At 40.3% G+C, this 17,680-nt stretch overlaps 1 protein-coding gene across 1 annotated transcript; it reads left to right on the top strand.

Annotated features, from left to right (window-relative positions):
• Positions 1 to 3,570: 3,570 nt before the first annotated feature.
• Positions 3,571 to 11,531, top strand: LOC106608098 (heme-binding protein 1). Its single transcript, XM_014205811.2, has 5 exons — positions 3,571 to 4,134; positions 6,162 to 6,256; positions 7,901 to 8,027; positions 9,583 to 9,766; positions 11,167 to 11,531. The coding sequence occupies exons 1-5, from the start codon at positions 3,891 to 3,893 to the stop codon at positions 11,336 to 11,338; spliced, it is 822 nt and encodes a 273-aa protein (XP_014061286.1). The 5' UTR covers positions 3,571 to 3,890; the 3' UTR covers positions 11,339 to 11,531.
• The last annotated feature ends 6,149 nt before the right edge of the window (positions 11,532 to 17,680 follow it).

Here is a 17,680-nt window from a genome sequence, read left to right as displayed (position 1 = left end):
AGCCTATGTACAATACACTAATGTAAATTTACATTAAGTGGTTTGTAAGGATGGTAAATGTATACTTCAAAAAGTGGTTGCTTTTGTGTTATTTGATAAAGAAAAATATTTAAATTTGATGTGGATGTTTTTCACCTTTTGATGTAAATGTTTGAGGGCAGGGTTTTGTTCTTTCTGGATTCCATTAGAATGACATCAGAGAAAGGGACAGGGCAACAACTTAAAATTCCAACTATTGAATCCTACAAGATACTGTTATTATACAACAACGTTTTTTGCCAAAGTGGAGATGCTGAAAAAAATGTTTTTGTGCATAGGGACATTTTCTGGGATCTTTTATTTCAGCTCATGAAACATGAGACCAAGACTTTACATGTTGTGTTAATATTTTTGTTCAGTGTATAATGCACAAGGTGCAAATTAAAAATGTGGTTGTGCAACAATTATTAGATTGGTATGTTCGTCTAGCCAGTTATATAAGCTTGTAGTAATAATGACAGAATACGGAGCGGGCACGCAGGGCACGTACCCAGACGCCCTGACCTCCAGGGGGCCCACATTGATGTGTTAGTCACTCTCACTCCGCTATCATTCACATGGCATGAGTCATGGCAAAATGAGTAAAATTGCTGGAAATTAGATTTAAAACTGCAAATATTTCTTTCCACCCTATGGCAAAAAAATGGGTAGAATTGCATGGTTTATTTTTTTATATAATTGCCAAATGTTCTCTCCACCCAATGGCAAAATGTGTAGAACTGTAGGATTTGCTTTAAAACTGCTAAAATTGAATGAGTAGAATTGCATGAAACGTTTTATAACGTTTGTTATAAAACTTGCTTAGGGCCCTCAAAAGGCTAGTCGGCCCTGGTTGCATAAGTATTCATTTAGGCCATTCTAAATTAGTTCAGGAGGAACATTTTGCTTAACAAATCGCATAGTAAGTTTCATGGACTCATTCTGTGTGAAATAATAGAGGGAAACTTGATTTCTGAATGATTACCCATTCCTCTGTTCCCCATACATACAACGTTTGTAAGGTCCCTCAGTCAAATATTGAATTTCAAGCACAGATTCAACTACAAAGACCAGGGAGCTTTTCAAAGGCCTCATAAAGAAGGGCAGTGATTGGTAGATGGGTAACAATAACAAATCAGACATTGAATATCTGTTTAAGCATGGTCAAGTGAATAATTATTGTAATAAAGCTCCCAGTCACATCAAAGATACAGTCATCCTTTTGAACTGAGCCGCAGGACAGGATGGAAACTGCTCAGGGATGTCACCATGAGGCCATTGGTGATTTAAAAACAGCTACAGAGTTCAATGGCTGTGCCTCCATAATAATGACCTTGGCCTGAATGCAAAGCCTTATGTTTAGGGCAAATCCAACAGAAGACATTACTGAGTAAGTGCCTCCTTTTTTTCAAGCACGGTGGTGGCTGCATCATGTTATGCGTATGCTTGACATTGACAAAGACTGGGGAGTTTTTCAGGATGAAAAGAAACGGGATGAAGCTAAGCACAGGCAAAATCCTAGAGGAAAACCTACTTTAGTCTGCTTTACACCAGACAGTGGGAAAGTAATTCACCTTTCAGCAGGACAATAACCTACAACACAAGGCCAAAACAACACTGGAGTTGTTTACCAAGAAGACAGTGAATGTTCCTGAGTGGCCAAGTTACATTTCTGACTTAAATCTGCTTGAAAATCTATGGCAAGACTTGAAAATTGCTGTCTGGCCATTTTCACCAAGATCTTGAAGGATTGTTTTAATAATAATGGGCAAATATTGCACAATCCAGGTGTTGCAAAGCTCTAAGAGACTTACCCAAGAAGACTCCCAGCTGTAATTTCTGCCAAAGGTGTTTTTAACATGTATTGTTTCAGGGGGTGAATACTTACTGTATCTAATCAAGGCATATTCATATTTCATTTTTCCTTCATCTTGAAAAAAACGTTTTTTTTTCCTTTCAAATCAAATCAATTTATATAGCCCTTCGTACATGAGCTGATATCTCAAAGTGCTGTACAGAAACCCAGCCTAAAACCCCAAACAGCAAGCAATGCATGTGAAAGAAGCACGGTGGCTAGGAAAAACTCCCTAGGAAAAACTCCCTAGAAAGGCCAAAAACCTAGGAAGAAACCTAGAGAGGAACCAGGCTATGAGGGGTTGCCAGTCCTCTTCTGGCTGTGCAGGGTGGATATTATAACAGAACATGGTCAAGATGTTAAAATGTTCATAAATGGCCAGCATGGTCAAATAATAATAATAATAATCATAGTAGTTGTCGAGGGTGCAACAAGCACGTCCGGTGAACAGGTCAGGGTTCCATAGCCGTAGGCAGAACAGTTGAAACTGGAGCAGCAGCACGGCCAGGTGGACTGGGGACAGCAAGGAGTCATCATACCAGGTAGTCCTGAGGCATGGTCCTAGGGCTCAGGTCCTCCGAGAGAAAGACAGAAAGAGAGAAAGAGAGAATTAGAGAGAGTATATTTAAATTCACACAGGACACCGGAAAAGACAAGAGAAATACTCCAGATGTAACAGACTGACCCTAGCCCCCCGACACATAAACTACTGCAGCATAAATACTGGAGGCTGACACAGGAGGGATCAGAAGACGTTGCTTTCACTGACGTTGCTGAGTATTTTGTGTAGATCATTGACAAAACATGACAATCAAATGCATTTTAATCCCACTTTGAAACACAAAGTCTGAAGAAATCCAAACGGGGTGAATAGGTATTCACTGTATATATTAGTTGCCATAACAACCCGTGGGTCACTTCCACATCCATTTGTTTGTGTAACCCACAAAATGGTATCTCTATGGAAGCCCATTCCACCACCATTTTTTTAAAATGGCATCTCTAAATTATAATTTTTGTATCTCAAGATTTGGAGATAGTATCTACATTAAAATAAATGTGGCAGGAATGAGTTTCCATAATCTCTGACGTAACCCTCCTCATGGCCATGTACTGTAGACCCCTGACCCAATTAAAATAGATCATACTGGGGGTTTATCTGGCGCTCAGGGAAGTCAATATGTGCCCGGACATTGATTGACAGAGTGGATTTATAAAATACACACTAAGCAATTAACTTGCATTTTCAACTGTCATAAACTAAAACCATCAGGATTATTTCCCTACCTGAATCCTTCATAAATGAGAAGTCTCTTTACACACTTTTTGAACAGAAGGAACACTATTTCCCCTTGAATTTGCACACATTTTTTTTTAAATGTTTGCAAATATATTTACACCAAGGTAATGTCAAAGTTAGTCATGTATATGTTTTATACATTTAAATAAATGTTTTCTTCACCTATCAGAGAAGTACGCCTTTGATCACACCCACATACTGTTCTCAGTAGTTACACAACCACAAAGTCAAAATCCTGAAAAATACATTTAAGGTTAGGCATAAGGTTAGCAGTGTAGTTAAGGTTGAGTTTAAAATCAGATGTTAAGATGATAACATTCAGAAATGGGCAGTGTTTATCCATTTGTAGCTGTGGTAACTAGTGACGACCCACTGTATGCCATGTGACCAGAGAGAGCCTTGAATTTAAAATACAAGTCATCACCGCACGGGGAGAGAGACGTTCGAAGTTGCTTTATGTGCACAAGAACCGGGTGGTTTTACTAACTATATTATACTTTGTACATCAGTCGTACGTATTTGACAGGCACTGTCGACCTAATGCCGTGGTTGTCATGATTCGTTCCGTTTGTAAAGTTTTCTGGGCTTGCTGGCCAGCTATCAAGCTAACTAGGTCGGCAACATTGTAGCCTGCTGTTATCACTTCAACAATCTTCCCTCCCGCTGGAGATCTGCGACTGTTGCAAGTAGTTTTTGGGCACTTCTGTCAAAATAACCATGAATGGAGGAGGCTGTCACATGAGTGGCGAAGGAGGTGACAGTCGCGGGGGTGAATCTGGATCAAGACCCACTATCACGCTAGAGGACTTGGATGCCTTCGACGAGGATGACTTCGATTCAGACCTCTGCAGCAGCGGGGGGGCGGATGGAGAAAACGATGCTATGGAGGAAGAGGGTCAGGATCGCCTGTTAAACTACTGGCAGGACATTGGCAGAGTACATCATGTTCAAGTTCCCCAGGGTAAGAGGGGGAGGATTGTAGATTTAGATTGCTATAGGGTCGACATGCAAGCATGCACACATTGTCCTGCACCTGAAACGTTTGAATCACTCCTTGCTCCCCTCGCATACTGACAAACGCCTGTTTTATTCGAACGCTACTTGAACCACTATCCTTTACAGCGTGGTGTGTAGGTGGGGAAAACGTCGTGAGGTCTGTATTTACATGTAAACCATTTTGATTTTAAATCATTTCTGACCCATTATGGCAGAAGATGACTTGGACCAGCAACACATGATAAACAATTTCTCATCAAGCATACTAAAGTACACATTTCTACTGGCACATGTTATTATGTAGTATAATGGACTGTGAACTCAATGTCGTTATGGAAAATGTAGGTTAATTGTACAGGTCTGAACTTTCTTCACAACACTAGGGTAAGGGGACAACTCACCCTTTCAGAATCAGCTTTTGAAGGGAAAAAAAAAATAGACCATCAAAGTAAATGGTTAGCTGTGAGAGAAACCATGACTGAAACTGGCCTGCACTATTCAACCTGTTGTAAGATGGAGAATAACACCTACACCTTGATAAGGCTAACACCTTTAGATGTTATTTTGTGGAATAGACCAAGGCCTACAGGCTAGGTAGTTTAGATAAACGTTTTAGATATGCAAGCCTGTTTGCCCTTTCATAGTCACAAAATGGTGGGTTATAATCAGATTAGAGTGAGTTTGTTTTGTAGCCACAGCTCAGAGCTAAACAGCTGAATGGGCCTAGATTATTTTGGTTCTAGTGCAGATGGGTACAACATGAGTATTTTACATGCTGACCAGACCACGCGTGTGCGTGTTGATTTTGTTCAGACACGATCAGGACACGCAGGTTTAAATATCAAAATGAACTCTAAACCAACTATATTAATTTGGGGACAGGTCGAAAAGCATTAAACATTCATGGCAATTTAGCAAGTTAGCTTGCTGTTGCTAGCTTATTTGTCCTGGGATATAAACATTGGGTTGTTAATTTACCTGAAATGCACAAGGTCCTCTACTCTGACAATTAATCCACAGATAAAAGGGTAAATTGAATTTGTTTCGAGTAATCTCTCCTCATTCAGGCTTCTTCTTCTTTGGACTTTATATGGCGGTTAGCAACGTGCATTACCACCACCGACTGGAGTGTGGACCTCAGTTCATCTTTCAATGACACGTGGGTATATACGCTTAAAAACCAATGAGGAGATGGGAGAGGCGGAACTTGCTGCGCATCAAGCGTCACAAATGGAACCAAGTTCTATTTTAGCACCTGGCTACGTGCAATGATTGAATAACATGTATATGTACATTTATTTTGCAATGCTCGCGCACGTTGTGGTCAAGATGTTAGCGTAGCTGTTTTCCTCCAGTACAGAAAATAGGTCATAGGTCACATAAGGAAAACAAACAAAAGCTTTAATATTTTAGGCTAGTTGATCAGGGAGAGAATGGTGCTTCATTAAAGACGACCTCAAAGTTAATTTGTGTCATTCGGACGCAGGCAAAGGTTCTACAGTGTACGATGACCCCAAAGTTAATTTGCGTCCAACTTGAGTGTACATTGGATTCTGCAGTGCACAGACCACCCACAATGGTGGCAAACCTGTCCATCTGAAACATCCCCACATGACCTAAATGTTCCTATGATGTGCTTCCTTAGGGCTCTCATTGCTTCCTAAACTTCAGTCACTCGTCTAAGATCACTCAGTGAGAAGATACTTTGTCAGAAATGTAACATTCAATACACTTCTATTAGCCTTGTCCAAATCTATTTTGAGATTGTCTACTTGTTTTCAAACTGATTTTTCAATTATGTTATAAGATTATTCTCATCAAAACGGTTTCCTTTACACAGAAGCCCAGTGTACTACAGCACAGCAGTATAATTATTATTGTGCTGTATGCCATCTGAGGAAGAGAAACCGATCACTGTCTTGTGTGGTCGTTTATCTTATAGGTGGCATTGTGTGACGCCAGGCTCTAACCCCTCTGTCCCTTTCCTTCCAGACATGGCCCAGCCCATCCAACAGCTCACCTCAGACACAGAGAGCACGACGGACAGGGAGAAAGTCCCCTTCACACTGATCACATGCAAAGAGAATGTAAGCTAGTCTAGCCCCCTTTGTACTCATTCATTGCTCCCTCTGTCCCCATCACCCAGTAGGGAAAGATGGAATGGCGGACAGGCAGTTGCTTTATCTAGCCTATCTTATATTCTCAGCTTGATTTCATTGAGTTTGAGTAAACAGGGAGCATTGTAATTAACAGTATTGATGCAAGCCTTTGAGCATTTTCTTTAATTTGAGTTAAAGAAGATGGATATGAATAAATCAATATCTACCACTATTTTATATAGCTCTCTATTGCTTTCTTTATCAATCAATTCCAGGGATTGACATTAAGGTGTGAAAGGTAATTGCCCGTCAGGAAAGTCAGAAGTATTTTTTTGGGGGGGGTTGCTCGAAATTAGTTACAGTGCATTCAGAAATGATTCACACCCCTTCGACTTTTTCCAAATCTTGTTACATTACAGCCTTATTCTAAAATGTATTTAAGTTATTTTTTCCCCCCTCATCAATCTACACACAATACCCCATAATCACAAAACAAAAAGTTTTTTTTTTTAAATGTTTGCAAATGTACTTAATGTACTTAAATTACACAGTTCTGTTTTATTTTGAATACATTTGCAAAAAATTTGAATAACCTGTTTTCGCTTTGTCATTATGGGGTTTTGTGTGTAGATTGAGGAAAAACATTTATTTACTCCATTTTAGGATAAGGCTGTAATGTAAGAAAATGTGGAAAAAGGGAAGGGATCTGAATACTTTCCAAATGCACTGTATTTACATGCAGAAATGTCATGTAAAGTATTGCCTGCCATTCATCTACACATAGGGGGGCTCAACTTGCCCGACTGGCATAAATACCATACATTTGCTGTCTTTCATTTAAAAAATGAAAGATCAGCTTTAGGCTATTGGAATTCTTTGCAGTTTGGTTGTTTTAAAACAAAAAAAATATTAAAGCCCCAGTGCAGTCAAAAATGTGCTTTTTCTGTGTTTTTATATATATATATATATATATATATATATATATATATATATATATATATATATATATATATATATTTATTTATTTATTTCCACACTAAGGTTGGAATAATACTGTAAAGATTATGACCATGCCCTTTTTGTAAGAGCTGTTTGAGAAGACCACCTGACATTTCAGCCTGTTTTGGTGGGATGGAGTTTCGGCCTGCCTGGTGACATCAACAGGCATTACATTTGTTAAACCAATAAGAGAGTTCCAAACCTCTCTGCCAACAACAGCTGTTTTCAGTTTCTCCCTCCCCACTAAGACAACTCCCAGACAGTCCTAGCAAAATTCTTGCTTGAGAAATTGCTCTTTGCTAAGAAGTTGTTTTTGTTTCTTTTCGACCATTTTAATAAAATGCAATTACAGTAAGGTACTTACTTATTACCCAGAAATGATTTGATGTAGAGGTAAAAATGGCTGCATTGGACCTTTAAATCATCTGCCCAATGGGGCAACTTCCGGAACAGCTCAACTAGCACAACTGCTCAGTTCACTTGAGCCAGGCAATAGGGCAACCCTTAATGTATCCCTGCACTTCTAGCCCTGTCTGTCATTTCTCTTTCTCTTCTGCTCTCTCTCATTCTTTCCCTCTCTCTGCCCCTCGTACCATTTGTCCATCGTTCTGCCCTATGCATTGTCCTGTGCAGTATGAGAAGAGAGTCTACAACCAGGCCAGCTGGGCGTGTATCACTGTGCGAGAGGACACGTACGAGCAGAGCATCTGTGCCGGCTTCATGAAGCTCATGAGATATATCTGCCAGCAGAATACCTCAGGTGAGTGAGAGTAGCAGAGAAGAATCCATGTACAGTTGAAATTGAAAGTTTACATACACTTATGTTGGAGTCATTAAAACTCGTTTTTTTTCAACCACTCCACAAATTTCTTGTTAACTATAGTTTTAGCAAGTAATTGTTCCAACATATTTGTTTACAAACAGATTATTTCACTTATAATTCACTGTATCACAATTCCAGTGGGTCAGAAGTTTACATACACTAAGTTGACTGTGCATTTAAACAGCTTGGAAAAATCCAGAAAAGGATGTCATGGCTTTAGAAGCTTCTGATAGGCTAATTGACATTAGTTTAGTCAACTGGAGGTGTAACTGTGGATGTATTTCAAGGCCTACCTTCAAACTCGGTGCCTCTTTGGTTGACATCATCATGGGAAAATCAAAACAAATCAGTCAAGAGCTCAGAAAAATAGTCTGGTTCATCCTTGGTTCATCCTTGGGAGCAATTCCCAAATGCCTGAAGGTACCACGTTCATCTGTACAAACAATAGTATGCAAGTATAAACATCATGGGACCACGTAGCCGTCATACCGCTCAGGAAGGAGACGCGTTCTGTCTCCTAGAGATGAACGTACTTTGGTGCGAAAAGTGCAAATCAATCCCAGAACAACAGCAAAGGACCTTGTTAAGATGCTGGAGGAAACAGGTACAAAAGTATCTATATCCACAGTAAAACGAGTCCTATGTCAACATAACCTGGAAGGCCGCTCAGCAAGGAAGAAGCCACTGCTCCAAAACCGCCATAAAAAAAGCCAGACTACGGTTTGCAACTGCACATGGGGACAAATATTGTACTTTTTGGAGAAATGTCCTCTGGTCTGAGGAAACAAAAACAGAACTGTTTGGCCATAATGACCATCATTGTGTTTGGAAGAAAAAGGGGGAGGCTTGCAAGCCAAAGAACCCCATCCCAACTGTGAAGCACGGGGGTGGCAGCATCATGTTGTGGGGGTGCTTTGCTGCAGGAGGAGTGTATTTTAACTTCTGGCCCACTGGAATTGTGATTAAGTGAAATAATCTCTGTAAACAGTTGTTGGAAAAATTACCTCTGTCGTGCACAAAGTAGATGTCCTAACCGACTTGCCAAAACTATAGTTTGTTTACAAGAAACTTGTGGAGTGGTTGTAAAATAAGTTTTAATGACTCCAACCTAAGTGTGTACGAACTTTCGACTTCCGCTGTATGTATGTTCAAAAATACACGTTTTAACATTTTGACCAATCGATTGGTCGAAAGAACAGACTACTCTTGGTCAACCAATATTCATTTTTGTCGGGACAGCCCTATTTGTATGTCTTTGTGTTCAGTAAGAAGGAAATTGGAAGTAGTTTTGGAAGCCAACTTGCGTTAGCACAATGACTAGAAGTCTATGGGTAAAGCTAGTTACTAACTTCCTTCAAACTGCATGCAGAGACAAATGGTATCCACAAGTCTCTTGGACTCTGGAGAAGTAGATAAAGGGCCTTATTGCCAAAATCCCAAAGTATCCCTTTAACCTCTGTTTGTGTCCTTCTCATCCCTCTGTGTGTGCCAGGTAACTACCTGGGTATGACCCTTCCCATTGTGACGGTGGTGAGGACTGATGACTCTCGCTCCAGCCTGTCCAGAGATGTGACGGTGGCCTACTACTTACCGTCCAAACACCAGGACCAACCCCCCACGCCCTTTGACCCTGACATCACCATGGAGACATGGCCTGCCACCGTGGTCTACAGCAGGTGAGGGGGTTGCTGACTGGTGTATAAAATCAAGCACACAGCCATGCAATATCCATAGACAAACATTGGCAGTAGGATGGCCTTACTGAAGAGCTCAGTGACTTTCAACGTGGTACCGTCATTGGATGCCACCTTTCTAACAAGTCAGTTCATTACATTTCTGCCCTGCTAGAGCTGCCCCGATCAACTGTAAGTACAGTTATTGTGAAGTTGAAACGTGTAGGAGCAACAACGACTCAGCCGCAAAGCGGTAGGCCACACAAGCTCACAGAAGTGCGTAGCGCGTAAAAGTTGTCTGTCCTTGTTAGCAACACGCACTACCAAGTTCCAAACTGCCTCTGGAAGCAACTTCAGCACAATAACTGTTTATCAGGAGCTTCATGAAATGGGTTTCCATGGCCGAGCAGCCGCACACAAGCCTAACATCACCATACGCAATGCCAAGCGTCGGCTGGAGTGGTGTTAAGCTTACTGCCATTGGACTCTGGTGCAGTGGAAACGCATTCTCTGTAGTGATGAATCACGCTTCACCATCTGGCAGGCAGTGATAATGGTCTGTGGCTGTTTTTCTTGGTTCAGGCTAGGCCCTTTAGTTCCAGTGAAGGGAAATCTTAATGCTACAGCATACAATGACATTCTAGACAATTCTGTGCTTCCAACTTTGTGGCAACAGTTTGGGGAAGACCCTTTCCTGTTTCAGCATGACAGTGCACAAAGCGAGGTCCATACAGAAACGGATTGTCGAGATCAATGTGGAAGAACTTGACTGGCCTGCACAGAGCCCTGACCTCAACTCCATCAAACCCATTGGGATGAATTGGAACGCAGACTGCAAGCCAGGCCTAATCGGCCAACATCAGTGCCGACCTCACTAATGCTGTTGTGGCTGAATGAAAGCAAGTCCCCGCAGCAATGTTCCAACATCTAGTGGAAAGTCTTCCCAGATGAGTGGAGGCTGTTATAGCAGCAAAGGGGGGACCAACTCCATATTAATGCCCGTAATTTTGGAATGAGATGTTCGACTAGCACGTCCATATGCTTTTGATCATGTAGTGTACACGTAATGTACAACACATTAAGAACACCTTCCTAATATTGAGTTGAACCCCCTTTTTCCCTCAACAGCCTCAATTCATCAGGACATGGACTCTACAAGGTGTCAAGTGTTCCACAGGGATGCTGGCCCATGTTGACTCCAATACTTCCCACAGTTGGCTGGATGTCCTTTGGGTTAGTGGACCATTCTTGATACACACGGGAAACTGTTGAGCATGATAACCCAGCAGGGTTGCAGTTCTTGACACAAACCGGTGCACCTGGCACCTACTACCATACCCCATTCAAAGGCACTTAAATAACTGTGTAACCTTTCATCCATCTCTTTCTCTCTCCCCTGTCAGGTCGTTCAGTGGACCCACCACTGAGACCTCTATCCTAGGGGAGATCCATGCTCTGGGCGAGGTGCTGGACTCTCCACAGCTGTGTGTGAGCGAGTCCTTCATCGTGGCCGGCTATACCAGCCCCGCAGCCGCACACCGACACAACGAAGTCTGGTTCCTGGAGCGCTGCTGAAGTGGCTATGTAGCACTACATTTTTAACACAAAGTAAACAAATGATACACTCATTACAGCGAACCAAATCGAAAACCTCACACAAACCAAAAATTGGGTACAGTTTACGTCAAGGAAACGAGTACACAAGTATGCTTCATTTTTAAATATATTTTAATAGGGCTGTGGTCTCAGGCAGATAATAAATATATATATATAAAACTGTATTTTTATATATATATATATATATATATAAATAAAAAATACCGTTTTTTACGATCACTTTGGCACTAATTTCAGAACCAAAACTCAAAACAGTCATCACTTGTAACACAGGCTGTCTCATGTTCAAAACATTGCATTGTGCATTCATATCTTTAAAGAAACCTTGGACTTGCAAAATCATTGGTTCAAATAACTAATTTGTCATGAAATACCATAGGAACATTAATTTAAATCACCCACACACAAGATACAGATAGTTTCACTGTGTAGTTGTTTGTACAAACATATATTGTAGTACAAAATATGTGATCCATGTTTCATTATGGTACTACATGTAAGTACATCACTAAAATAACTAGTAGAGCGAATACTACAGACACAGTGGAATCATTGAACAAAATCTGAAATGTATTGCTGAAATAGGTTTCTTTGAATCAAAGCAAAAATAATTAGCTACAAAAAATGTAAGAAACTACAGTAAAACAAACTGCAGTGTTCCTCACCTGGCTTACTGTAAAACGCAAAACAAAGGATTGTTTACTGTACTTCTATATTTCCATCAACCCTGTCTTGTGGGTTTGGCCACAGGTTCTCATCCACATCACAATGGATGTTTTCATTAGCCAAACACCTTGGGAAGAATCTCCGGGCATGGCGAATCCAGGCCTGACACTGGTTAGCCGTGATGTCATTGCATGCGTCATCCATGGCCTGGAGAAGGGTGGCTTATTCGTGAGGGCACCTATCATATACCTTCCACCGCCATGTGGAGAAAAGAATCCTCAATCGGGTTAAGGAGAGTATGGGGATACGTACAGGGTGGTAAATTGTGGATGGGCCTGAAACCATGCTGAACCTGACATTATCCAACACATTGACAGGTCCACTCCATCAGCTCTACAGACCTGAATAAAACCTCTTACATCTAGATGTTCCGCTAGCGGAACGCCTCGCCAATATCCAATACAATGACATAGGTCACGCCATCAGCTCTACAGACCTGATTTAGCTCATCAAGGAAGGTAACAAGGAGAGCTGCATTATATGATCCAATACGAGGTCTGCGTCCCACCACACCATCTTCCGATATCCTCTTACATCTAGACGTTCCGCTAGCGGAACACCTGCTCCAATATCCAATGATAGGCGTGGCGCGAATTACAAATTCCTCAAAAATGCTATAACTTCAATTTCTCAAACATATGACTATTTTACACCATTTTAAAGACAAGACTCTCGTTAATCTAACCACATTGTCCGATTTCAAAAAGGCTTTACAGCGAAAGCAAAACATTAGATTATGTCAGGAGAGTACCCTGCCAAAAATAATCACAGCCATTTTCAAAGCAAGCATATATGTCACAAAAACCAAAACCACAGCTAAATGCAGCACTAACCTTTGATCTTCATCAGATGACACTCCTAGGACAATATGTTATACAATACATGCATGTTTTGTTCAATCAAGTTCATATTTATATCAAAAAACAGCTTTTTACAATAGCATGTGATGTTCAGAACTAGCATACCCACCGCAAACTTCCGGTGAATTTACTAAATTACTCACGATAAACGTTCACAGAAAACATAACAATTATTTTAAGAATTATAGATACAGAACTCCTTTATGCAATCGTGGTGTCAGATTTTAAAATAGCTTTTCGGCGAAAGCACATTTTGCAATATTCTGAGTAGATAGCTAGACCATCACAGGCTAGCTAATTTGACACCCACCAAGTTTGGTGCTCACTAAACTCAGAATTACTATAAGAATAATTGGATTACCTTTGCTGTTCTTTGTCAGAATACACTCCCAGGACTTCTACTTCAACAACAAATGTTGTTTTGTTTCGAAATAATCCATAGTTATATTGAAATAGCTCCGTTTTGTTCGATGCGTTGAGGTCACTATCCGAAGGGTGACGCGCGAGCGCATTTCGTGACAAAAAAATCAAAATATTCCATTACCGTACTTCGAAGCATGTCAAACGCTGTTTAAAATATATTTTTATGCTATTTTTCTCGTAAAATAGCAATAATATTCCAACCGGGCGACATTGTATTCATTCAAAGACTGAAAGAAAAACATGGAGTCGTCTCGTGGACACGCATCTCCAGTGTCATTGTTCCCTGCCTGACCACTCACAAAAACTCCTGCTGTTTTTCGCCCAGAGACGTCATTCCACTTTCTGGCGCCTTCTGAGAGCCAATGGAAGCCTTAGAAAATGTCACGTTACAGCAGAGATGCTGTATTTTTGATAGAGATGCCACAGAAGGAGAACAAATTGTCAGACAGGGCACTTCCTGTATGGAATCTTCTCAGGTTTTGGCCTGCCATATGAGTTCTGTTATACTCACAGACACCATTCAAACAGTTTTAGAAACTTTAGTGTTTTCTATCCAAATCTACTAATTATATGCATATTCTAGTTTCTGGGCAGGAGTAGTAACCAGATTAAATCGGGTACGTTTTTTATCCGGCCGTGAAAATACTGCCCCCTATCCCAAACAGGTTAAGAGTAATGCAACAGTTACTTATCATTTTGAGCAGTTGTATCAATTGATAGTTAGATCATTGTAATGAAATGAATAGACAGTCATCTCAGATGTAATGTGTGAATTGCATTTTGAAATGGTAATACTTTGATGTTAAGTTGTGTCATTTTGAACAGGTGATTTTAGTTCAATGAACAGATGATCTTACCTTTATGTGTATTGTATCCAAGAAATTGGAAAAAGTGTTAGATTTAAAATATGCATTTTGATCATTGGTTGTGAGTTTTGTGTCTAGAGTTTTGAAAAATGACATCAAGGTTCTGAAATTAGTGCCAAAGTGATTGTAACAAACTATATAATACTATATGCCATTTAGCAAATGCTTTTATCCATGACCCTTGGCGTTGTAAGCACCGTGCTCTACTGACTGAGCTACACAAGACCGCAATATGTGTCGCTCCAAATATCTACAGCTTTCACATCACTATGTCAATTTACTTTACTGTATTAAATGTAGTTTTACAGGGACAGTTCACATTAAGTGCCTGTTTTTAGCCGTCCGGCTAATTTAACTGCAGTCCCTGGGAAGGATATTAAAAACAATTTAAGATAACAAGCACACAATGAGCACATGCAGCGCAGCGCACAACAGGACAAGGAAACGTATGACAAGCAGACAGACAGAGCGTGTAGTATCGTTAAGACAAGACCTGCCTCCAAGGTATTTCACACGAGTTCAGCTCAGGAGCTCATGGTTTCTAAGGATGTTGCATGTCAAGCTCTATTATCAGTGGGTGTTCATCAGCTTGGTGCCAGTCTGTTACTGTGTCGGCCATGTTGTTGGGCAAGGCAACAGTTTTCAGTTGTTAGATACAGGAGTGGTTGTACATAGCGTACTTACTACGCTGTGTGGATGGAATATGGTGCTTTCATCATTGTTAATGACTAAATGAAGGCAAATTCAAATGGAAATCAGAGTGGCTGTGTTCTAGACAGTTCAGTGTGTGACGTAGAAGATATTCCCATGAGATACAGGGTTTTGCATGTGGAGGAGAGCACAGTAAATACTTTGGAATGATGTCATATTCACTGTGCCATTTTTTTATCAATCTATATATGATGAAATCATAGGATATATCTATATCACTACTGGTCGAAGTTTGGGGTCACTGAGAAATGTCCATTTAAAATAACATCAGATTGATCAGAAATACAGTGTGGACATTTTTAATGTTGTAAATGACTATTGTAGCTGGAAACTGTTTTTTGAATGGAATATCTACATAGGCGGCAGGGTAGCCTAGTGGTTAGAGCGTTTGGCTAGTAACCGAAAGGTTGCAAGTTCAAATCCCCGAGCTGACAAGGTACAAATCTGTTGGTCTGCCCCTGAACAAGGCAGACCGACACCCACTGTTCCTAGACCGTCATTGAAAATAAGAATTTGTTCTTAACTGACTTGCCTAGTTAAAAAATGGGCCTACAGAGGCCCATTATCAGCAACCAGCACTCCTGTGTTCCAATGGTACATTGTGTTAGCTAATCCAAGTTTAGCATTTTAAAAGGCTGTCTATACTGTATTTCTGATCAATTTGATGTTATTTTAAAGGACAAAAAGTGTTTTTCTTTCAAAAACAAGGACCTTTCTTTCTGTGTGTGTGTGTGTGTGTGTGTGTGTGTGTGTGTGTGTGTGTGTGTGTGTGTGTGTGTAAGACACACACAGTACCAGTCAAAAGTTTGGACACCTACTCATTCAAGGGTTTTTCTTTATTTTTACTATTTTATACATTGTAGAATAATAGTGAAGATGTCAAAACTATAAAATAACACATTTGGAATCATGTAGTAACCAAGTATTAAACAAAACAAAATAGATTTTAGATTCTTCAAATTACCCACCCTTTGCCTTGATGACAGCTTTGCACACTTGGCATTCCCTCAACCAGCTTCATGAAGAATGCTTTTCCAACAGTCTTGAAGGAGTTCCCACATGCTGAGCACTTGTTGGCTGCTTTTCCTTCACTCTGCAGTCCGACTCATCCCAAACCATCTCAGTTGGGTTGAGGTCGTGTGATTGTGGAAGCCAGGTCATCTGATGCAGCACGCCATCCTTCTCCTCCTTGGTCAAATAGCCCTTACACAGCCTGGATGTGTGTTGGGTCATTGTCCTGTTGAAAAACAAATGACAGTCCCACTAAGCGCAAACCAGATGGGATGGTGTATCGCTGCAAAATGCTGTAGTAGCCATGCTGGTTAAGTGTGCCTTGAATTCTAAATAAATCACAGACAGCATCACCAGCAAAGCACCCCCACAACGTCACACATCCTCCATGCTTCACGGTGGGAACCACACATGCAGAGATCATCGGTTCACCTACTCTGCATCTCACAAAGACACGGCGGTTGGAACCAAAAATCTCAAATTTGGACCAAATTACAGATTTTCACTGGTCTAATATCCATGGCCCGTGTTTCTTGGCCCAAGCAAGTCTCTTCTTCTTAATGGTGTTCTTTAGTAGTGGTTTCTTTGCAGCAATTTAACTATGAAGGCCTGATTCACGCAGTCTCCTCTGAACAGTTGATGTGTCTGTTACCTGAACTCTGAAGCTTGTATTTGACTGACCTTCATGTTTTAAAGTAATGATGGACTGTTGTTTCTCTCTGCTTGTTAGAGCTTTTCTTGCCATAATATGGACTTAGCCCTATTTGGTAAAAGACCATCTTTTTTAAACCAACCCTACCTTGGCATAACACAAATGATTGGCTCAAACGCATTAAGGAAAGAAAATCCACATTCACTTTTAACAAGGCACACTTATTAATTGAAATGCATTCCAGGTGACTACCTCATGAAGCTGGTTGAGAGAATGGCAATAGTGTGCAAAGCTGTCAAGGCAAAGGGTGGCTACTTTGAATAATCTCAAATATAAAATATATTTTGATTTGTTTAACACTTTTTTGGTTACTACATGACTCCATATGTGTTATTTTATAGTTTTGATGTCATCAATATTATTATATTATAGAAAATAGTAAAAATAAAGAGAACCCTGGAATGAGTAGGTATGTCCACACTTTTGTGTGTGTGTATACAGACAGACGTGCTCAAATTTGTTGGTACCCTTACAGCTCATAATGCTTCATTCCTCCTGAAAAGTGATGAAATTAAAAGCTATTTTTATCATGTATACTTGCATGCCTTTGGTATGTCATAGAATAAAGCAAAGAAGCTGTGAAAAGAGATGAATTATTGCTTATTCTAAAAAGATATTCTAAAATGGCCTTGACACATTTGTTGGTACCCCTTAGAAAATATAATAAATAATTGGATTATATTGATATTTCAAACTAATTTGTTTCTTTAATTAGTATCACACGTCTCCAATCTTGTAATCAGTCATTCAGCCTATTTAAATGGAGAAAAGTAGTCACTGTGCTGTTTGGTATCATAGTGTACACCACACTGAACATGGACCAGAGAAAGCAAAGGAGAGATTTGTCTGAGGAGATCAGAAAGAAAATAATAGACAAGCATGGTAAAGGTAAAGGCTACAAGACCATCTCCAAGCAGCTTGATGTTCCTGTGACAACAGTTGCAAATATTATTAAGAAGTTTAAGGTCCATGGAACTGTAACCAACCTCCC

This window comes from Salmo salar, chromosome ssa06, assembly GCF_905237065.1.
Source record: "Salmo salar chromosome ssa06, Ssal_v3.1, whole genome shotgun sequence".
NCBI classification, from domain to species: Eukaryota; Metazoa; Chordata; class Actinopteri; order Salmoniformes; family Salmonidae; genus Salmo; species Salmo salar.
This window is presented reverse-complemented; position numbering and strand designations above follow the sequence as displayed.